Genomic DNA, 23196 nt, shown 5'->3' with positions numbered 1-23196 from the left:
GACAAAATATGAACCTCTTATGTTTGGCTGGGATTTAGGAAATACAAAAACCATCCAATTATCTATGCCTGATGAAGTATTCATACACTTCAGTGGCATCCACTTCCAACAGCCAGCACCGCCTTATAATACTGCCACATGAGAGGTGACCGACCTCCGGGAACTGGGAGCGCTGGAAGAGGTACTTGACATTATCACTGGGCAGGTTCTGATAAGGGTGCTTGCCAGTCATTATGAAGTGAATGACTGATCCCAGGCTGAAGATGTCATCTGAGAACCGGAGAACATACCCCTCAACATGTGGATCACGATAGCGGGTGCCGGGAAGAGCAGAGCCAGGTGCACCGAAAACAGAGGAGCCAGCAAAATCCGAGATCTTCAAGTCCAGGTTCGAGTCGACGAGAAAGTTGTGAGGCGATAGATCGGAATGGATGATGTTATGATGGTGAAGCAATTGAACACCTTCGGCTGCATGTCTCGCCCATTTGCTTCTCATACCATCGGCTATCGATTGGTGATGCCTTTCTATGAAATCCGCAAGGCTCCCGTTCTTGACATACTCCATCGTTAAGCAACAGGTGGTAGGGTCCCAATCCATCAATTTTGGTACGCGCGGATGGTCTTTGAGAATCTCATAGATAATGGCCTCGAAACGCATACTTTTCCTATGGCGCTCATGTTCGCGTTGGGAGTATGGGTTCGGCAGCGGTGTCTTGACCACATTTCCTGAGGGCATACGTTCTAGGACCGCAGTTCCTCCCCAGGCCAGAAATTGCCCCTTCAAATGAAGAACGATGTCTCCGAAGTTGGGCACAAAATTGAGACCCTCCAGACTGGGGGGGAAAAACCTGTAATGCAGGACTTCTGGATACCCTGGCGCTTGAGAAGGTCCATTTTGCATGGTCTGGGCATTGCGAAGTTAGAAGCAGCTTTCAATCGATCGGGTCATACCAATACAAGCAGGCACACGAGTACTAACTATTTCCTCTTCCATGGTGTTTTCACTAGTTCTCTGGGATTGTTCCACTCAACTTATTGTCTTGAAAAACTTCAGCAGTACGTTAATGCGTTGAGAGTTGACGGCGAAATATCAGTACCATTGAAATCACAAGAGATAGTACTCACGACGGTGCGACCACCACAGCAAAAGAACGCTACGAAGGGAAAGTCTACACAGAAATAAAGTAACACATTATTAACTACTTCCCGGATAGCCATCGTGCTCTCATACTTCTGGTGTTAGGTCTAGCGTGAAGGTGATCACGAACGGACGTAGGGTATATATTATTCCGCGCTATTCACTTAATGTAAACAGCTCGCGCTATTACAGCAGCTGTGATTTATTTGACTTATAGAATCTTCTTCCTGCATACTGTGTTCATCTATTTCCACACAGAATATGCCTGCCAAGAACATAATCATCAAGGACCAAGAAGTTGACTCCACGGTACCCCAAAATGAGATTCGACATATGAGACATCCTATTTATTATAGGTGAGTATTAGGGCTAACTGTCAGGAGAGGTACGCAATATACTGATTGATAATATCTCGGCCAGCAACCAGTTTCAACTTCATCTGCCTATCCTCCAGTACATGCTTGACGGCTCTATTTCCCGACAGCCACATTTCATACAACGGCAGTACATCGGCACTTGGAGAATCGATTGTATTCCCATTATTTAGGTGAATACGGCGAGCGAGGGCTCATGGGTTCATAACTCACTTACACCTGGCAGGACGGGACGGGACATGTCGGTGCCACAGGCCATGATCGCTGGAATTGAAACCATGCATCAGAGATGTAGCTAGGATTGAGCCTCTCGTGGAGCTGCAGGCACTCATAGTTTGTCGTTCGCTTTCAAGGGATGCCATGTTTAACATGGGTATATCAAAGACAGTGCCGTCTGCATCGCGAATTTCCAACGATGCGCCGGGGCACGCATGTCTAGGTGACAAGGCAGCCTGATGAGACATACCTCTCCATTAGCTGATCGGATAGACGCGATATATCGTTTTCTGTCTAGTAGTCAGCGCGTCGACACCCTCTGTGAGGATTTTAATGCCTTGGGTCATTCTCCTTCGAACGAACTGGTGTGGATTATGTATTGCTCCGGCTGTTGCCTTTCAAGTCCTCACGATGCAGGCAGGCTGTGTCCTGACAATGTCATGGCATTTTCCGAATCGTTATCTGCTGTTAGCATAGTGAGAAAGCCCCAGGTGTGCATAAATACCATGCAAGCACCACTCTTCGTTTGAAGGAACATATCCACTTCAAAATCTGCGAAGCTCATTGATATAAGTATTGCCATTACAAGTGCTCCTCATCAACGTAAGTGCCACATCTCTCCATGAAGTCATGTCAGAACTAACCAGATCATACACAGCACGGCTTCTCTTTCCCCATATCAACATGTGTGAGCGATTCGTCAACACAACCAAGTATGTCAATTGCACTGCACAGCCGAAGCATACAATTACCACTTATGATCCTCGGCCTCCTTGTGGCAAGCCAAACTGCAGCGGATATAAGGATGTGCACATGGGAATCATTACCAAGAGATTCGGAATCTGTCCGAAGTGTTGATAATGGATTCAATAAGTTTCGTCAACTCTGAAGCTTGGCCTTGTGATAGCGACAGAGATAAACGTAAACTTCTGATCAAGCGACAGCATTAGTGTACAAGGAGGGACTATTGAGCTTTGAAATCAAATCTTATTTGCGAATTGCAATCTATCTATTGTCTTAGTATTCCGTACCAGCATCCTTTGCCGCCTGAATCTGAGAAAGGTCAAAGATTATCTCATCAGCAGACTCGTACAACTGCCTCCAACACTTATCTGTAATATGAGAGCATGCATGGCTGTCAGTAGGAAATTGGCCATTTTTGTAACGTTCTTCAATCTCCTCATCATGCTCCCAATCATTCAATTCCGGAAACGGTTCATGTCCCATCATGATATGGTAAAATAGAGATCCCAGTGCAAAGATATCCGTCTTGGCATTGGCAATGTCACCGTGAACGCGAGGCATGTATGCTTTAGAATTTTCTCTCGACTCCCCGTCCAGCAATTTTTCGCCATTCTCGGACTTCAACACGCCCTGGAAGTCTGCGAGTAAGACGTCAAGGTTATCGTCCAGTAGCAAGTTGCGAACATTGATGTCACAGTGGATAACTCTTTTCTGATGTATGTATTTGACGGCTTCCGCAGCTTGTTTACACCAGCGGAGCTTTTGGTCGAAGGAAATATCATGACCCGTTGTGAAGCGATCGCAGACATTGCCGTTCCTTGCATACTGTAGGACTAGGCCATGCTCATTGAGACCTTTCGAGGCGATGATCCGTGGGTGGCTGCCGACGAGATCGAGAAGCTCCGCCTCTACCTCGATACCTACACGATCGCCAGGTATGTATGGGTACTTGAGAACGGTTGATTCATTGAGCAGGCCGATAAAATGTCGACCACTGCGGCCAATGATCTGGGACACGCCAGGAGGATAATACGGACGAACAATTCTCACTTCGACGTTTGAAGGGTGATCGGGAATTTCATATGCAGCAGCTGGGATAGCCTATGAACATTAGAGGGGGTCCCAGCAAGGGGTATTCGCTATTGGGACCTACATCCTTGGGGCTCAAAGACGAAGATGATTCCATTTCTTCGATAACAAATGTGCCAGGATTCCAGCTAGGGAGAAGGTTGTAGAGAAAGATAAACACAGCATCTAGCGGAGACCAAATTGATCGCAGTGTGGTCAGCATCGAGGTGAAAGGCTCTGCATAAGGGTGAGCAATATCGGAGGATTTGAGATTCACCCGGGTTGTTTAGCCAGCCAGTTGCCTAGCCCGTCTATTCAAAAATGTTCGATGATCTGCGACTTTCTTAAGTTCGCTGCACTTGGAGGAAGACGAGGAAAATGGAGACAAGTTGGCCCCTTTTTATTGACTGCTTACATAGCAAGGTTACACCTTTTTAAAAAAAAAGTTATTCTTTTGGACATCTAGCGCTTATCGTGTCGGTCCAAAGGCGCGAATGGTAAACTCCACTACGCAATAAAGATTGTCGACAGATTGACGGAAATTGCTCTCAGTAGGGTACATTAATGGTACGGAATCTGACGAGATGATGTCAATCGTGTATAACTCTTCGTTGCGTAAGACAAAGCCACAGAGTACTCTTTATTCATTCCAATAAGCCAGGGACTTTCCCAGTTCTGTGTCAAACAATCATCTTAGCCGTCCCGGACAAAGCTTCGGCATAGTTCTGAAACTGAAGAACTTTTGGCGTGAACTACAATTTAGAAGCCTTGTTCTGCGGAAGAACCTTGATGAAAAGAGATTGCCGTTGACTTGTGCCCCTTAATCCTCGTCCCGTCTACAGGACCTTCATCAAGGCGGGAGGTATATCTTCGTGCAACACCCTATAACAGGAACCTTCCAGAAGATGACGTAGACAAGGGATGTTATTCCCGAAACCCATGCAAAGACACTGGTGATACTCGTTGCAGCTATTCATTCTTGAGGGTTTCAGTTGAGCAATGGAATAATTGGAGTCGAATAGTACGTGGACCTTATTTGAATACCGCATGCTAGGTCAGGTTCTCTTGTCAGCATCGCTTTGAAGCGACTTCAATCACTTTCTAACTTACGGTTCTCCTTATACGAAGACTTCATGAACCAGCCCAAGATGCAAGCCCAGCTTTCTCACCTACCTTCTGAGATTATCCACTATATCATCGAGGACCTAGATTTCTAGGTTCTTTGTTGTCTTCGCTTGACGAACAGGAGGCTTGATGGATTTGCTCGTGGTTATCTACTCAAAATTGCAAAGGAAATTGCTTTTCCAAAACAGGAATACTACGATATGGCAAACGTCAAACTCATACCAGACAATACTGTAAGCCATGAATACGATGGGCTCGTAGATATACCTCACCGCTTACACGAAGGTCACGACAGGGACCTGGAGGTTTTTGCGGATTTAGTCAACGGGGGCGCTTATCATTCAGTTAAGCTGTTTCTGGATGCAGGTGTCTTTGCTAATGCGTTTGACCTATGCGGTCGCACGATGCTGCACCTTTGTGTTCGCAATGGCGATGTGGAGCTCGCAAACCTGCTGCTAGATAGAGGCGCGGAACCCAATTGCACCATGCGTTATGGGTTCAGTCCAATGCACTTTCTTTGTTTTGCTCCCCCCAAGTCTCAGGAAGCACTTGGATGGTTACTTCTTGACAAAGGGTATAAAGTTCCGGATAATGTCGGGTGGCTTTTTCGGAGCATTTGCCAGGCGAGTTGTGGTCTGAAGCTTATCCGGTACATGGTTGAGGAGGATTTGATAGACATCAACAGTTCCATGGACCTTAAGGGAAAGCTTTGCACGGCTCTTCATATTGCTGCAGAGTTTGCAAACAGTACTGACATTCTAGAATATCTTCTGAGTGTCAAACCAAGTCTTTTGAACATGTACGGGACCAGTTTGCAACGCACGGCCTACGGTTACGAATGCGCTGAGTCACGTCCCAGTAATGCAGTTTACCTTCTCAACAAAGGCATTAATTTTCTGCCTGAATATGTCGAGCCTACAGTTGCTGCTATAATTAGGCTTGAGAATGCTGTAAGCCTTAACCGTCTGGAGGTTATCCGAGCGTTGTTAGCCCGCGGTGAACTCTGGGGTTGGGGTGATGAAACCTGGGAGCATGACGTGGCCCTCCAACTCGAACCGCTTGAGTCTGCTATTGAGTATCAATATTTGACAGGCATGGAGCTCTTGCTCGAGAATCGCCAGTTTCCATATGACCAGGTTCTCATTGACAAGTGTGAAAAGCTGGCCTCCGCATGGGGATGCCTAGAAGGATCGCGTTTACTTCAAGCGAAGCAAATCTTACAAAAGTTGAAGCAAGCTATAGGTGTTCAGTAGCGTCACAATGGGGTTTTCCCTTCCGACTTTCCCATTGGGACAACTTCAAATTATAAAGTCTTCTATACTTTCTCACTTTGCCATTTCTTCCAAGAACTGTTATAAATGCTTTGGTAGGGACGATCTATTCTTACCTTTGGCTCTAGAGAATCTGTGCGTCGATTCATTTCCAAATATATGCTCAGAGTGTTCCCGCAAGACGTCGGCTTCTTTATAACTTCCCGATGCTCTGTATGGTGCCGCCCTCTTCTATATTAAGGCTCTTTACCTGATAAAGACTACCTCCCAATCCCGAAAATGTATGATCTTAACCGAATACAGACACCTCCTCTCCCTTTCACCAATCAGAATAGCAAAGTTCAAAGTACGTATAATATCACCTTCGCTCCACATTTGCCCCCGCTTTGAATATCTCAATTAGAGCCCCAATGAAAGATTGTATATAATAGCTTATCTACCTATCCGACAATATGACGATCTTAGACCTCCTGCATGTCTACATAATCCAGTACTGGTCCAATATGGTTGCTTTCACTGCCCGACAGGCGAAAGGTTGTATGAAGACCATGCTACTCGATCATTAACGAGGGTGGTAGGCATTATCCATTAATTAATGTGTAGGAAATGTGTCGGCTTCGCCTATTGACCATCCTTCCAAGACGTCGATGCCAATACATTTGCGAATCGTATCCCGGGATCTCCTACAGTTGTATAATGGATAAAGATAGACCAGATAGTTTATCCGTGCCAATGAACATTGGGGTTGCGAGTGCCGCGTGCAGAGCATCAAGAGGTGACCACCAACTGAGACCCATCGAATACGTCCATGGGCGTATGGGACTTTTCGGTATCATAGACGCCGAATCATGGTATCGCACGCAAACATAGTTTCAACGAACTCCTAGTGCCAAGCCACTATCCTGCTTGGACATGCACTCTATCGGGATTCTGACATGAGACCGACATAGGCCTCCCAAATCCCAATATACTTTTTCGGCCAGGGTTTGTGCCTTGCTACCTGAGTGCACACTCTCAGAGTCAGAGTATTCAATGACCTAGTTTTCTCGGTTAGTGGGGAGCACCTACTCCCGTTGTCCCCTCAATCTGGGGTACCCCGTGGGGTAGAAACGACGTAGCGCTGTACCCCTCTTTCGAGGTGACGAAGTTACTATCTAAATGTCTCTCTAGAAGCAAGTTGTCTTCACACTGCCAATATCTGAGAGTTCTTCTGTATTCCCTTTGAACTCCTTCTCCATATAGCGTTAACTCTTCGAGTTGTCGAACGCTACAAAATGGCTCGGAACCGTGCAAACCCTGGCCCGGAGAAGCCAGTCGACGACAAGGTTGAGAGTGAATTGCATCAACTAGAAACTGCAGATGATACGCAGTTCTACAACGTTGACCCCGAAATCGAGAGGAAGGTCGTTCGAAAACTTGACTGCGTGATTCTGCCTCTGATGGTGCTCGTATATTTCTTCCAATGTCAGCCAATATCCTAGTACTCATTTTCCTTCGAGTCTAATTATTTATCTAGACCTCGACAAGCAGACAATTAACCAGGCCGCGGTATTTGGTCTACGAAGTGACCTCAAGCTCACAGGTCAAGAGTTCTCATGGGCTGTCTCGTTATTCTATCTGGGCCAGCTTTGTTCAGAATACCCAGCTGCGATCATGCTCTCCAGATTTCCGATCACAATCTACGTCGGAGTAACTATCGTAATATGGGGTGGTGTAAATATGTGTCTGGCTGCTGTTCACAACTTTGCGGGACTGGCAGCGGTGCGATTCTTCTTAGGGTTCTCCGAAGGCAAGACTCACTTCATGTACCCTTCCGCTTCCAAGACTAACTATCCCACTAGGAACCGTCTCGCCAGCTTTCATTATCATCACGAGTATCTGGTACAAGCGCAAGGAACATCCGATTCGCGTCGCTACATGGGTATCAATGAACGGTATAGCCAATATTATAGGTGCCCTCATGATGTATGGTATCGGAAAGGGAAACATGTCACTTGCCCCATGGCGTTCCCTTTTCCTGATATGTGGAGGTTTAACCTCCGCGACTGGTCTCTTATTCATCTTCTTGATGCCCCGAGATACGACAACGGCTTGGTTCCTGAGTCCACAGGAACGAGAAGTGGCAACTCAGCGCATGGCGATCGATCGCGCTACCCGAGACCATGCAGTGTTCAGCAAAGCTCAACTCAAGGAGGCACTCCTATCGCCGATGACTTGGATCTATTGCCTTATGGGGATATGTATCACCCTGACGACCCCTATAATGAAGGTATGCCAGCCCTCCTTATCTGGAGTGCTTCGGTCAGGTATTAACCCACTCTCTTCCCACTCCAAGTACAGCTCCACCGTCATACACGGCTTCGGCTACTCGACATACAAAACAATGCTCGTCGGAACACCTGCCGGAGCATTCAACTTCATCACCGTCTGGATCGGCGCCATTATCCCTCGCGTTATACCCGGAACACGAGTCTATACCGCTATCGGTCTCTCCATCGTACCTCTTCTAGGATCAATATTGCTCATGACGCTTCCATATTCCGGCGGTGCTGACTGGGCAATAGTGGTAGCGACCTGGCTCGGAGGATGCAGCTCTTCCTTGATAAGTAGCGCGGCCAGTATCATCGCGAGTAATGTGAAGGGTAACACGAAGAAAAGTATCGTGTCAACTGCTTTCTTCGTTGCATATTGTGTTGGATGCATTGTTAGTCCGCAGGCTTGGACAGAGGACGATGCTCCTAGGTATACAAAGGGTTGTATTCTGAGTATTGCGGCCATGGCTTGCTTAATCCTTACTTTTTCCGTTTATGTGTTCATGGTGAAGAGGTTAAACAGGAGGCGTGACCGCAAAGCGAGCGAGGGGTGCTTTGAATATATCGTTGATAGGGGCGATGGAAGTGGTCGTATGGGGGTTTCTGTGGATTCCGATCATACGGATGTTGAGGACAAGGCTTTTAGGTACACTATTTGATGATTTGCTGTTTTCAGTGGATCATTATCGATTTAGATAGCTTACCAATATGCTATAAATATATGGAGCTCATGTAGAATCTCCAGATACCGACCTAAATTCGAATTCTCCGTCTTCTTTATGATTATACTAGATAGTACCTAACGAAATTTATAAGATAAGCAGGGATATCTGAATTAGGTTCTAATGTAGAGCTACTGTAAAATTAAGCAAACACAAAGGCGTCCGGAACTTGACTTGTCTACAGTATGTATGCCATCATTTTGAAAGTCGTAAGCTCAAATAGCCTATAAACCAGAACGCAGATGATGATGATCAACACTTACTCCGTTCTGTGGCATTTGAAATCCAACGTCGCTGCACCGAATTCGCTTAGAAATGAGAATTTGCCACAATAATGAATGGGTCAATTGGGAGACGCAGGGGGGCTTTTGGCAGCTCTTTGTCCCACTAATTACCGCTCAATAGCCGACTTCACATTTAAGAGACTATGTTTACTACACAGTATCAGTGATAATCGATCTATTTCTTGAACAGGAAACTGCTGTAACACCAACTGTCATCGGCTGGCTTCAAATTCGCCGGCGGTCCTTAGTACTCCACTCGAGAATGCATCGTGTCACCGACGACATATCTTGACTCTCCCCAGGCAATATCTCCTGGCTTGGTGTAACGATTACCGTTGTGGTTCTATCGTATTAGAGGGCTTTCCTTGTTAGAAAGAACTTGAGTGGCCATACTAGCTGTTGTAAGCAATGCTCACATTCCGGCGACAATGGCTCGCAGGTGTCCAGATATTAACAGTGTTATGTACCACCTTGAAAAAGTCTTCGATACAGTCGTTTGAGCTTAAGGTACAAGATTCGCGAATCACCAAATTACGGAATAGTGATGAGGAGGGAGACATTAGATCATTCAGATCTATCCATGGACGGCAGGTGGGGACTCGGAAATTGATGCTATATATATTCCGCTCGTAGCAGTAGCAGTGGTGGTAGCCCTATGTTGTTGGTAGAACAACTTCAACAAATGTGGCCTTACCTCTCCAGCATAGATGAATTATTACTTGAAATGAATAGATGTTTATGATCAATTTTGGGATAGAATGCGAGAGTCAGGTGCCAAATGCGAAAAGAGACTAAACTAGATGGGGTTCGGAATAACGGATAAACCTACGTGCGATAAATCCGACCGCTCGGGGCTCCAACAGTCCATGACGCAGGAACATCAGGAAAAATAAACCCGAGAAGCAACACATCCTTGCAACGGATTTTATGAGTATAACGGGGCCTCTATCGCCCTAATTTGCTGGCCGGCTACAAATGGCAGACGCCATATCCCCAGCGCAGCCTTCAGGCTGGCGGATCCCCAAGGCGTGCCAAGAGTGCAGGAAGAGGAAGATCAAATGCAATGGTGTCAATCCGTGCAAAACCTGCGAACTGCGCCATACCCCATGTATCTATCGCGAAGTTATTCGACAGCGCAAAAAGAAGCACCAATATACAGATGCTCCCGCGCATGATGAGTACATCTCGAATGGGGCCACGCGGGCCGACTACGGCGCACGGCAGCAGTCTCCTGGGGTGATGCAGCCAGCCCGACGGAGAAATCCCTCCGTCAGTTTGACCTTCAACAACAGCGTTTCCGCCACGCATATGGCATCGCCATCGTGCAAAGTCCAATTATATTATGGCTCGACTTCTCACTTTGCACTCATGCACGAAATCTACCGGGGCCTGGTTTCCGGCAACCAATCTGCGGAGACGGAGGAGCCACAGGGCGAAGTTGAAGAAGCCGGAGCTGGCTTGGACATGTTTAGTTTCCGTCGGATTTTCTTCGGAACCCAGGCTGATTCGCATGATTCGAACAAGGCCCTAAATGGGCCCGATGCGAATGTGCTCTTTCTACCCTACGACCTGGCTAAAGTATTTCTGGAACGCTTTTTGGCAACGTTGTATCACCTCGTGCCGTTTTGGTCTAGGGAAGTCTTCTATCAACAACTCGATCATTTGTATCGTCCAACACCAGATTCGCGCTCAGATAAATGGGCGCGATCACTACTTTTGCTGGGGCTAGCCACCGGCTCGCTAGGAACACAGCACCATAGCTGGGGAGATATCCTATACGAGCGTGTAAAGACGTCTATCTCTTCTCTTGACGACGTGGTGAACCTTCAGACTGTACAACTGTCACTGTTCATGATAAGTAAACGCCTGTTTGGAAGTCAAAAAACACAATGCTGACCTTCTGGCCAGCACGCCCATTTCCAGAATGAGCAAGGAAGACCTAACTCCGCATTTCTCCTAATGGGCGCAGCTGCCCGAAAGGCCATTTCTGCCGGTCTACACAAAGAAGCTCCCGCCGAGAGTGACGATGCTGATAGTGTTGAGGAACGACGATGCACGTTCTGGTCATTGTACTTCTACGAAGTGTCGGTCACTCCTGAGCTTATCATTATATGTGGTATACTGATTCTTTGAACAGCTGGACTTGTTTCCATCTTGGACGACCGAGATCCCTATCTGCAAAAGATATCGGAATTGCACTACCAAAGGACCCCTTCTTGCAGGTGCTAGTCCATCTATCGAAAATATTCTCCCGATCAGCCGATGAGATGTATGGCCGACGGCATGAATCATTGCTGCAGATGTGGAAGATTGCTAAATCAATAACCGATGACATGCGATGTTACGACTCGAAAATGCAACATGCACTAGGGTTTGGGCTTGATAAGCCGGTTCAGCCGGGGACCTTGGGCGTACGGCAGACTATTCTAATAACTCGTATGTTCCGAAACTATCTGGGCCCTGGGATCTAAGCTGACGGTTCAGTCTATTATCATACCATTCTATTGACCTTTCGACCATTTTTGATATTTCGAGGTCGGTGGCAGCACCAGATGAAGATATCCTCGCAACAGCCAGGGAACAGCACGGCCAAGGGACCAACAGAAATCCCCACATGGCTGAATGAAGCCTGTAATCAAGCTCTCAGTGCCGCTTGCAGGACTATCCATCATTTATACGAAGCTTCCATATACAATGAACTGGTTCGGGTGAGTCTTGACGCAGTCCATTTGCCGAATAGAAAGGGCTGCTGATGACGCTCCAGGAACTCCGCTACCACGGATATTTTCTGGGCAGCTCTAGCTTCGCCCTAATTTATGATCTAATGCATGGAGAGAATTTGGAATCCACTCACCTTCCTTGGATACACGCCGCCTTGCAAGGTCTTTCATCGATGCGACATGGCGAACCGATTACCAGCTCCATGTCTGCTTTACAAACCGTCCTGAGAAAACTTAACCCATCGTATGAATGGTCGCCAGGTACAATGCCAAAAGGAAACTCCTACAACATTGACCAAGCTGCTAGTGCTGTGCGACGGTACCCCAGCAGCGTCGCGCATCAGCCCCAGGGTCCAATTCCCGACACACTCCAGTCAGACCTAGTTGCGGGAGGAGGTCTCTCGATGCTATCTGATTTTCAAGGGAACTCCTTGCAAGATGGCCTACGCATGCCAAGTGGTAGCTTGGGTAGTGGAGAGGACCTGCTCGACTTTACCCAGTCCGACATGGGTTGGGACTTTGACTTCTCAACAATGGACCTTGAGGCTTTCTTTTCTATCAATCCGACTCTAGACCCTCCATTGTTCCAGTGACTGAGATCCACTGATCATGGCCTTGAACGACACTCGCCCAGTTTGAAATCAGAGGGCTCTGTTATGGGGACAGTTGGGCGACCTTACATCCATACGATCAGATGGCGTCTGACTGGGTCTGACTGATCATTGTCTGCAAGGTTACATAGCCAACTATGCGTGGACGGGTGGGTCTAGAACTTGGACTTGGGCCATTGATCTTCACGAGGACAGAGTAAGCACGCGGGCCTATTGCTCTACACGAGCCTAGATCTGACTGGCTACTGGCATGTGCCCCTTGCAGGGCGCGATCCCGAATACGAGCTTTAAAACAGTGATACCCCATGTATGCGCCGTCATAATAACGAGCGGAATTCGACGCCTTTAGCTACCTAATACGTACCACAGTGAAACTTTCCTGAGACATAATCATTAGCAGTTGCTCAGCCTGTAGTCTCAGGGTCGTTCGGCAGTGGGGAGGAAAATCTAGACCGTTGAGACGACTCTGGATGAATGTGACAACGACCGCCACGTGACTGGATGAATCATGTCCCAAGTCGATGAGTAATGACCACCGATCCTTTCCCTTTGTGGATCACTGAGGGTCCCTGCAGTAGTAGCTCCATGAGCTGGAGTCGTACATACTCGTGGCATCTTCCATCTTATCTTAATTACTTTTGCGTGCACACTTCCAAAAGAGTAATAGTATTTGACATGGCTTAGACTTTGATAATTGAGTGGACGGATCGACTAAGGAGGGGGGCTCTGCCACCTAAGTACTTTTAAGCTTCCGGCCACATCCTGCTTACTCTACGAGTAAATTTCCGCCCAATGGTATACGGGAAGAGTGAAGAAACCATTACCCACACGATAGTGCTAGGAAAACTGCCGATTGTCTTTCCGCTGTGTCAAAATGGACAACACACTGTGAGATCTTACGAGACTTTGCCAGGGCATGTCCAGGTCTGTTCCTGCCTCAGGCAAACACGATCCGAAAGCGGCTCCGGGAAAAGTAACTCCGGACGAATCGCGGCGCGTCACGCGCAAGTCTATAGAGTTGGGTTACATCAATGACCCGTTCACCTTTGCCTTCATCCCACTCTCCTCCTATTCATTGATCTCAGCAAGGCAGTGTTTATGCATCGTCAAAACATCCCTTTTTAATCGAATCTTCTCGTTTCCACCATCAGTGGGCGGTGTTTCCCGCTGTTTTCCCTATAGCTAAGCGAGGGAATCGTCGGAGCCGACGACACGGCCGTAATGTGAAGCTATTCGGCCGATGTCTGTACGGCGAGCTGGGATATCCGAACCATGGAACACGCCACGGTCGTACCCGGGATTCGGCAGGGCCGGTCATGCAGAGCCTTGCGATGATCCCCTTATCCGGGGTCGGGGCCATCAGCCGGCGGGGTCGCCCATCGCTACGGTGCACTAAGAAAATCGTGCACATCAAGCCCGTGGCCTAGACCTGCATGCATACCGCTTGGCCGGCTCTCGTCAGCTCTAGCACCCTCTTTGCAAGCATCTGTTGCAAAACCGGTGGCGCCCGGATGATAAAACCTTATTGCCTCTGACTAACTCTGCCGTGGCTAGAGATCTGGGAATATATCTGGTGCTTGTTCTTTCCGTTAATTGTACCATCTCCTGGCCCTGAAAAAATTTCCGCGGCCATTTGCAATGTCCTAGGCGATCATCCAAACGCTGTGGGTTCGGCAGCTCTTAGTCCCCTGCAGCTGCCCCGGATGACTGCGGAACTTTTCAAGTACGACTTCACGTTAAGCATCCATCCCATCAGCATTGGCTGCTGTGCCTTATAGAAGCACTGCTCACTGATCGATCATGGCAACAGGTTTTACAGCTCTCAGGCTCCGGATCAAGCCAACGGGCTGCTGCACAAAGTCTTCCCAGGCTCGATCGTCAATGGACATAACCACTCCACGATGGCTACCCCAGCCTCAGATCCCGCGTTGGTAGCTCTTGCCCAATTAGGGACCTACCGACTAGGGTGTACTATCGCCTTTGTTTCGCTGGTCGATAACTCAGAGACCTATATTATCGCCGAAGCCACGCCGTCGGGCTCACGCTGCAGGAACAAGACATCCGTGAACGGCAATACGATAGGCATGAGCACTCTAGGTCTGGGAAAAAATGCAACTCAAGGCATCCGTTCTTCGAACATCATCAGTGATGGCCTCAGTACTATCATTCGTGATGTTAGTATGGAAGCAAATCTGGCGTCTCATCCTTTCGTGGAACGATTTCGGCCTAGACTATACGCGGAGGTTCCATTGACTGCATCATGTGGAGAAGTAATTGGAACATATTGTGTTGTGAACAATAAGCCTTGCCATCATTTTGGTGCAAGTGAATTGGCCGAACTGCAGGATGTTGCCAACGCTGTTGCGAGTCACCTTGAGAATGTCGGGGCAATACGGCGTTATCGCCAAAACGACCGTTTGCTGGGTGGGCTCATGAAGTTCGTCAAAGGCCAGTCGCCAACTGAGAACGACGGATGGAAGAGCCGAAGGAAAAGTACGGCGGCGGCTAGTCTTGTATCGCCTCGTTCATCGGAAGTGCCAAATTCGCCTCGTTCATCCGATGTCCCTGAGATCGACCGCCTCTCCGTGTCAACAACCGATATTCGCGACGTCTCACCATCTTCCACTCGACATCCTCCACCACAGCCTCCAGACTCACCGTTCTTCCAGATACCAGCTTTTGGGACTAACAATTCAGTGCCAAATGGGATACATCAGCGACATGTGAGGAAAAGCTCTGATGAAACAAGCAACCTCGTTATGGTGCCAGAAAGCACTCCCATCTCTGATAAAGCTTCCATGCTCTTTTATCGTGCAAGTGGGCTACTACAGGAATGTATGGAATTAGATGGGGTTCTTTTTGTCGACGCGTCACGCAGCAACACTCGAGGGTAAGTGTGATGATACTCCTATCAACAATGATTGAATGTCGCTAACGATGACACAGTGAATCGACCGCCAGTGTTGGAGAGTGGGACAAGGAGAGTGACTCCGGGTTTTCTCTCCGCTCACCTAGTGTATCTTCCTATGGTGGGTGGTCTGAAAAACAGTGTGAACCTCTTGGGGTAGCCTCGTCTGAGCGTGCCCTGGGAAACACCGCCAGCATGTTTAGAATTCCTTTAACAGAAGGTCTGCTACATGACATGTTCACTGCCTTTCCGCAAGGCGAAATAATTCACCCACATCTGGCTTCCGGCTGGCCAGCCTTGAGTTCTTTGCATCAACGCAGACAAAGTATACAAAGCAACCAGGGTGAGATCCCTTTGCGGCACTCTATCAGCACTCGTTTGGCACACAATTATCCGGAGGCCAAGTCCATGATCTTTCTTCCGTTGTGGAACTGGAACAAATCTCGCTGGCTTGCAGGAACACTTGTTTGGACCTGCGATGACCAGCGGCAGCTCGGCAAGGATGATCTGCACTTTCTCAGGTCCTTTGGGGATACAATAGTTTCTGGGTTCTGCCAGATAGAATGGACGGCTACAGAGAAGTCAAAGTCAGACTTGCTGGCATCAGTCAGTCATGAGCTTCGCTCCCCATTGCATGGCATGCTTGCCAGCACAGAGCTTTTGCAGACTACGTCTCTGGACACCGCCCAACAAGACATGGTCGCCATGGTAGAAACATGTGGTCTCACGCTATTGGACACGATGAATCACCTGTAAGCTCGCCTTCTTCTGTGGTATGATGTTACTAATTCTCCGCAGTCTTGAATTTACAAAAATAAATAACCTGACACATTTGCGCAAAAGAGGCGGTTCAAATGGGGAAGGGATGGATAATTTGCTGACAGAGTTTGACTTGGACGAAATTGTGGAAGACGTGACTGATGCCTTGTACGCAGGCCACCGGTCTCTCATCAAGGCTGCGAAGGTGGCCAGTCGCTACCTACCAGGTGGATCTGCCGTAGGTAACAGGCCTGCTGGTGCACCACAATCGCAAACCGATGATCTATCGGTGATCGTTCGGATTGAGGACTTGGGCTCGTGGCACCTGCAGTCACTCTCTGGTGCATGGAGGCGGATCATCATGAACATCCTGGGGAATGCATTCAAATTCACGAGAACCGGCTTCATTGAAGTTTCCCTGGCGAAGAAGGTGGAAAGGTCCGGCTACACGAAGAAGACTCTAGCCCACCTTTCAATTACGGATACTGGCTGCGGGATCTCGCCAGACTTCTTGGAACACCACCTGTTCAAGCCATTTGCGCAGGAGAGCATTTTGACAGAGGGTGTTGGATTGGGTCTGAGTGTAGTAAAACAGCTGGTGACATACCTGGGCGGCGAAGTGGAGGTAAAGAGTGATGTAGGGGCTGGTACGCAAATGGATGTTTACATTCCTGTGGAGTTCGTGGAAGACACCTCCGCAATGGATTGCGGTGCCTCGGGAACGCGGACAATGACCCGGGTGTCTTTGGTGGGCCTTAATGCATATGCGGACCTTAAAGAAGCACCCAGTGGTCTTTTGAGCACAGAAGCAAAGCGCAAGCTGTCGCTAAGAGGCGCACTCAGCAATGTGTTACTGAGCCAGCCTGGGTGGATGGTATCTTTCGCCGATCACTTAGACAAGGCATCCGGAGATATTGCCGTCATTGAGGAATCCACGTTAAAAGCCCTCTCGGAACGGGGGTTCATCGACGTGAATTTCAAGGCTGTTGTGGTCATTGGCGAACAGGGCGTCACACTCCCCGGAGATTTTGCCATCAAAGGAGCTGATGTCTTCTATGTTCCTCAGCCGTGAGTCAACTTTTTTATTTCTGAAGCTTTCCGCTAACAATGAACAGGATCGCACCTCGCAAGATTTTACAAGCTTTACAACGGATCACAGACTCGAACCAAGGGCTTTCGTATGCGGAGAGCCCCATTTTAGGGCCCCTTTCAGGTGTCCCGCTCCGAGGCCGGAGCTTGTCTGATGCGTTTGCTATGGCGAAGGGCACGGAATCACCACCCGTGGTTCGAGAAAACGTGTCTGAATTCGCCCCATCGCCTCCGCGAGAATCTATAACCAAGAACCTCCACGTCTTGATTGTGGATGACAACGACATCAACCTTAAGGTATGCACAATCCCTTAGCTGTCTACAATAAGCACTAACATGCCCAGATCCTCGCTACCTTCCTACGAAAGATCGGCTGCAGTTACGAAACCGCATCCAATGGCCAAGCTGCATTGGAAAAGTACAAAAGCTCTACAAAACCTTTTGACTACATCCTTATGGGTACGTACATTACCTCTTCCACTGCTGTGCATCACTTATTAATTGTGCAGATATCTCAATGCCAATTATGGACGGAATAGTCTCCTCGAGTAAGATCCGCGAGTACGAAGAACAACATTCGCTCCCACGAGCGGCCATCATGGCGGTTACCGGTGTAGCCTCGAGCGAGATGCAACAGCAGGCCTTTGCAGCAGGCATTGACGACTACTTGGTGAAACCTCTCTCACTTCACGACCTGAAACGAATAATGAATATTGCATGATTTTACATATAGATTCGGACGGGTGGCGCGATACGGCGTTAACGATTGACAGCTACCATACATTCGTTTGGCGTTAATCTCCTGGGTGTTTACTGGGAATCAAATATTTACGTGACACGGCAAGTACAGGGTGGATAAGTTTAGACTCGAATAGGAGTCAGGTATCTCGAAAGTGTTTCTCATATGTGGAACAGAGTATCTAAATAGATTATTAAATCAGATCAAAATAATACATGTCTTCAATATAACTGCCCAGTAACCTAGGTTTTCAAAGTCGTCTCTATTCAAGATAAACCACCGCCTCCTATAGTTGCATACCCTATGCCAGGAACCCGCATAAGCAATATCTTTGTTCCACATGGGCGTAGCAGTCAAAAATCATTTGAATTCCACGTCTAGAAGGACCAGTGACTAGACATATCAGAGAGGGCTTCAAAGATCCGAAGTGCCGCCGAACCGCTCACTGCCGCTTGATTGTGTGCTTGGTAGAGGTTTCCTCCGGTTGCAGCAGACTTTTGCTATCAATTATAAGGACGGGAAATCGAAGTCCAAGGGGGTGTTTACATGCGGGATGATTGCGGCTACATATTAATTTGCCCTTCATCAGCATTGAATTGATCGAAATACCCTGTTATCTCTGACTGATAGGTTTTGGACTTTCGCCACTCTTTCGAACGATCCTCTGCTGCCGTTCCTACTAGTTTGTCCTGAAGATCGGCTAACTCATCAATAGCGTCGCCGTCGTCCTCTTCCCCATCGGGAGAAACTGAACGGGAGGCTGGCTTCTGTCGTTTTCCATATGTCCATCTTCACCTTCACGACGTTGCTGGCGTCGGCGTCGCTGGCCTTGGTCATAAATAGACCTACACTATAGAAAGGACACTCCTTCCTCGCAGTATCGCGACAGGCTCGCTTCATTGTGCGTTCATTTCAAGCCCGGGAAATAGGTCATAACGCCAGTCACTGGCCGTCGTTGACTTCATTATGCCAACCAATGCCCCAGCCCGTATCGAAGGACAAGCCAGCTGCCTTCGGCGCGTTTTCTTTAACTCACTCATCGCTGAATTCTTCCACCTTGAAGCGGGAACTCTATCCGTGTCGGCGGCATGTTTGTAATATACCTAATATTGAGCAAGATATCTGAAGCCAGGGTCGAACCATACTACTATGTGTTTCAGAATATTCAACGCAGTTTTTCAGGGTTTGCTGTCAGTCTCAGGCCCAATCTTGTTTGAAGAATAAAGTTTCGTCATCATGCCGCGTGAGCTCATTCGAAAGCCCAACTACTTGGGGGGCTGTTCAATGTACCAGAGCCTCGGTTGTTTTCTCTGGTTGACTTCTGGTGTTTGTATGAATCGTGATGTTTGTTATCCGGGTATTATGCGCGAGCGGCTTCCTCAATGCTGTCAGTACCGGACAACAACACCAAGTTCCCATTCTTCGCTACCGCCCATGTAGAATTAGGAACCTTGTTCGCCGCCAAGCAGATAACGTAGCCTGTAACCTTCGGCATGCGATGAAGATAATGTCTATGCTTGGGAACCGCTGGTTAGTAGTCATAAAAGCCTCGTAGGTGGCCGCTTTCTAATGCTATATAAATGGGGCATTCCTAATGGGACTGGTCCTGTCTCGGAGGAGGGCCAGCTGCAGACGGTATACAGTGCTGGTGTATCATGTAAGGTCCCTCAACCCCATGCCCGATATTGAATCCGCAGGACGATTGTGGAAATATGATTCGGGTTCTGATAAAATAATCAGGAGCGAGGGCCCAATTTTGAGGACCTCACTGCTGCAAGAGTGACAGCTGGTCTTTACCGGTGAATCTGAAACGTCCTGTGTGAGGGCAATGAACATTAGGCACCCAAAGCTTCTGAAACATATGCCGCTGCTGTTATGTAGATCTGTAAGTGCATCTAATACCTCATCTACCTTATCTGGGTTGACACCGAGGTTGTGATACTCGGGAGACTTCAAATGAGTGCTCTCTCCAACAGGTCCGTGTTTCCGCTTATGCCTCCATCAGATCGCTGAGTCATTTTCTTTTGCCAGCCATCTTTCGGTTCCTGTCAAAGAATTCTATATGTAGAAATGCTTAGGGTATTCATGTGATGAGCTAACCAGTTTGATATCCAGGTACATGGCAGTGGCCTTGGCTTTCTTCAACAGGTACTTCTTACCTGTAAAGTAATACTTGTCTCCCGTATCCAACAGCAGCCATGTCGTGCTCTTAAAGCTGGTGTGTGTCCATGCTTTGATGATTTGACCTTCAGGTTCGCACACATCGACACACAAGATAATAGTGAGATATCCCAAGCATTTGCAAAACCGTCGGTCCACTCGACCTCTTGGAAGTCGAACCAGATAATGTATTGTCTCCAAGATAGCTGAAAGACCTTGGATAAGATTAGACAATATAGCAACAAGCAAGGACGATCAACCCAAGGCCAGGAAAAACCAGCGATCGACGTATGCGAGATGGTACAGTAAGGCTTCCTTTAATCTCATGTTCATGGATCGTCAGAAAAGATTTCTACAACCTTTATCACGCATTATGCATTCCATTGGTCCTATAATGGCGTGGGGCTCTGCGCGGCTTGTCCTTTGTCAATGAATTCTGTTCGAGCGATACAGATCTCATCTGGCATATCACAGACAGCAAGACCATATACCTCTTCTCCCGGAAAGTAGATCTTCTAAAGTTTGTGATGTAGGCACTCCTTTTGATGATGATAGAACAAGGTACTGTATGTCCCATTCAAGCTTGCCAGAGCATATGTCCCGGCTCAGGCATATGAGCTTCGCCTATCTGGGCAATAAAAAATAGCAGAGCCGTCGCATGCCCAACAAATGAGGACAACATTCTACGTCTCGAATGGATTGATCGAGTAAACACGAGGTATGTTGTAGCCCTTCGAGTATTGATGGTTAGAATGGAAATTGCCACTATTGTTTGTGTTCAATCCTAACCCTCAAGCATGGTGCTCACAAAGTATCACTGTTGCCAGAGAGCATTCATTCAGGAAATATGGAAACATAGCTCATTCAATACAATTGCCTAAAAATGGACGCAATGGCTTCTGCGAGCAGACATATCTAGTCCAAGTGGTGTAGGTCTCAAATGATATCTTTCGTGTGAGAAGACAAACAGATCCCAACGCACTTTGTGTGGTGGAATTTTAGAATAAGCGATGCCATGACACCTTCTGTGGTCTTCAAGTCGAATGTTGAAGTCAGGTTTGCAAAGCAGTCCGCTTGCTCTGGCAATGCTTCAGAGTAGATATTGTCTTCGCTATGTTGAGACAGTGCTGGCAATAATTATGAAACTTTATTTCAAGGTAGAGTGTCCCATTATCGATATGGAGGGTATCACTGTGAAGATAGTCGTTACTTCAAAGCGTGATTCGGCATGGAGTCCTGATTGGAAGAAGACTAGATACTGTATTTTCCTCGGCATGTCGCCTCTATATCCATAGCAACATGTTTGCATGCAAACACCCATCTTGGGCTTCTTTGGAGCCGTGGTTCATTTGGTCAGTTGTCATTTCGCGCACAGCTGTACGGCTTGCATAATTATCTGCTATCGCACTCGGTCCATTCGTTGATCACGTCGTTCTAGAGCTGATAATATATAGTCAGTAATGAGAGAACGCATTTCTTCATCACCTTCTTCTGCTTTGCGTATATAGTCTGGGCTGTTACTGCGGATTTGATAAATAATAAATAAATAAAACATCCAGGCAGTACATATCACTTCCTGCACCCCTATTATCTGTGAAGTTTGTCAACGTGGCCGTAATACTAAGGCATTTGAACATTATTGTTCAACTGCAGGCCTGTCTGATCTGTAGGTGGTTTAACTCTCCATATAGTATTGCATTAATATAGGCAGCCTTCCTCGTTGATAAAGGACACTGACCCGCCAGCTTTCTTGGACTGAAAAGGACGGGCATTGAATGAGAGCTATGAGCCTCTCCAGTGGTAAACAATCCTGTATTGCCTTTTCTCAGCTAGAGCATACTCGAACAGCAACATGGCCATCCGGCGTCCTCGCCGAATGACTTATACCCGCGCGCGACAGATCAAGAGAAAATCTGCCTCTGACATATATTCTGTCCGCAAGGTCGCTGCTTTAAAAAGCGGCATGTATATATAGAAACGATCACTTTGACGGGATCATTTCAGGATCTTTTGTTGCACGTGGAAACGACATCCTGACAGAAGTTGCCATTCATGAAACCTTACGCTATCCCTATCATCCAATGCGCAACACTTCGTCAAAACTAGATATTGATACATAAAGACGCTTCAGATCAGTTGGTCTGCAATTTTACCCGTGGTCTAAACGTATCTGTCATTCTGTTTGATAATGTTCAACAAGTTATAGTGCGAGTGTTGGGAAATGGATTGGAGGTTTCCCATTGACACAGATTGCACTTTGCCATCTTCATCAATGTAGCGGCCTTCTTCCTGGTACAAGAAAGCAACCGCCTTGAGATGGCCCCCGTGAGCTTTCATATGTCCCTGGCTGATGATTCGTTGATTATCGGCCATTTGTCACCCATGTAGTCTCTTCGGTAAGTAGAAAGGAATCTTCCTCGGATCTTAGCAAATCCAAGGGTATACTCAACACTCATTCTCTGGCCAAGACGATCAACTGTGTGCGTTTTGAAGCTTGCCGGTCAAACTATGAAGCAGGTAATATGAATAGTAGAGGAAATACTTCGGCTGTATCTCCTAGCCTCTCCAGCTGAGTGTGAATTACGCAGATCATATATCGAGGCGACCCGTGCCCTGTCGGTTCAGCCAAATGAAAGTCGTGGGTGTCATTGTGCGGGTTGGGGCTATGCGCAGCAGCGAAATCCTGGATCGAGATAGTACAATCCGGTGTTGAGTGCCAGTCTTGTAAGGCGGATTGTCTGATCCACGGAGCATCATTCTGAGTCCGCGCAACCATCGTCTTTATTTTCTCCAACCGCAATGGACATGTTATGCACGAAGTTAACGACTCCATGCAAGCTTAGTATGGCCCTTTAACATTTGCATAAGCAGCTAGATCAGGTTATCTGACATAGAGATCCTTGTGGGCTTATCCTCGAGGTAACTCGGTTCAGAGTAGCGTAAGCTGATATTGTTA

At 47.6% G+C, this 23196-nt stretch overlaps 6 protein-coding genes across 6 annotated transcripts; 4 read left to right on the top strand and 2 right to left on the bottom strand.

The window, feature by feature from the left end:
* Positions 1–58: 58 nt before the first annotated feature.
* Positions 59–1173, bottom strand: BO83DRAFT_408013 (serine/threonine protein kinase; the record flags this gene model as incomplete). The annotated part of the gene is made up of 2 exons (XM_025534006.1): positions 980–1173; positions 59–904 (listed from the first exon to the last, which is right to left on the bottom strand). Exons 1-2 carry the CDS (start codon positions 992–994, stop codon positions 59–61), a joined length of 861 nt encoding a protein of 286 aa, XP_025388581.1. The 5' UTR covers positions 995–1173.
* Positions 1174–2745: 1572 nt separating this feature from the next.
* BO83DRAFT_444611 (kinase-like protein) lies at positions 2746–3986 on the bottom strand (the record flags this gene model as incomplete). The annotated part of the gene is made up of 2 exons (XM_025536505.1): positions 3626–3986; positions 2746–3573 (listed from the first exon to the last, which is right to left on the bottom strand). Exons 1-2 carry the CDS (start codon positions 3761–3763, stop codon positions 2746–2748), a joined length of 966 nt encoding a protein of 321 aa, XP_025388580.1. The 5' UTR covers positions 3764–3986.
* A 704-nt stretch (positions 3987–4690) lies between these two features.
* On the top strand, positions 4691–5918 carry BO83DRAFT_444608 (ankyrin repeat domain-containing protein; the record flags this gene model as incomplete). The annotated part of the gene is made up of 1 exon (XM_025536504.1): positions 4691–5918. Exon 1 carries the CDS (start codon positions 4866–4868, stop codon positions 5916–5918), a length of 1053 nt encoding a protein of 350 aa, XP_025388579.1. The 5' UTR covers positions 4691–4865.
* A 1292-nt stretch (positions 5919–7210) lies between these two features.
* BO83DRAFT_398556 (MFS general substrate transporter) lies at positions 7211–8907 on the top strand (the record flags this gene model as incomplete). Its single annotated transcript, XM_025533261.1, is given in 4 exon segments — positions 7211–7400; positions 7453–7741; positions 7761–8229; positions 8272–8907. 4 exon segments carry the CDS (start codon positions 7211–7213, stop codon positions 8905–8907), a joined length of 1584 nt encoding a protein of 527 aa, XP_025388578.1.
* Positions 8908–10229: 1322 nt separating this feature from the next.
* On the top strand, positions 10230–13003 carry BO83DRAFT_444597 (Zn(II)2Cys6 transcription factor; the record flags this gene model as incomplete). Its single annotated transcript, XM_025536503.1, has 5 exons — positions 10230–11087; positions 11163–11338; positions 11392–11690; positions 11739–11962; positions 12019–13003. 5 exons carry the CDS (start codon positions 10230–10232, stop codon positions 12565–12567), a joined length of 2106 nt encoding a protein of 701 aa, XP_025388577.1. The 3' UTR covers positions 12568–13003.
* A 1483-nt stretch (positions 13004–14486) lies between these two features.
* Positions 14487–18062, top strand: BO83DRAFT_426777 (uncharacterized protein; the record flags this gene model as incomplete). Its single annotated transcript, XM_025535303.1, has 6 exons — positions 14487–15475; positions 15532–16245; positions 16292–17320; positions 17368–17638; positions 17686–17800; positions 17851–18062. The coding sequence occupies 6 exons, from the start codon at positions 14487–14489 to the stop codon at positions 18060–18062; spliced, it is 3330 nt and encodes a 1109-aa protein (XP_025388576.1).
* Between the last annotated feature and the right edge of the window lie 5134 nt (positions 18063–23196).

Source organism: Aspergillus eucalypticola (assembly GCF_003184535.1).
Source record: "Aspergillus eucalypticola CBS 122712 chromosome Unknown BO83scaffold_11, whole genome shotgun sequence".
Taxonomy (NCBI): Eukaryota; Fungi; Ascomycota; class Eurotiomycetes; order Eurotiales; family Aspergillaceae; genus Aspergillus; species Aspergillus eucalypticola.
Note: the sequence above shows the minus strand (reverse complement) of the source record. Positions and strands in the feature narration are given on the sequence as shown.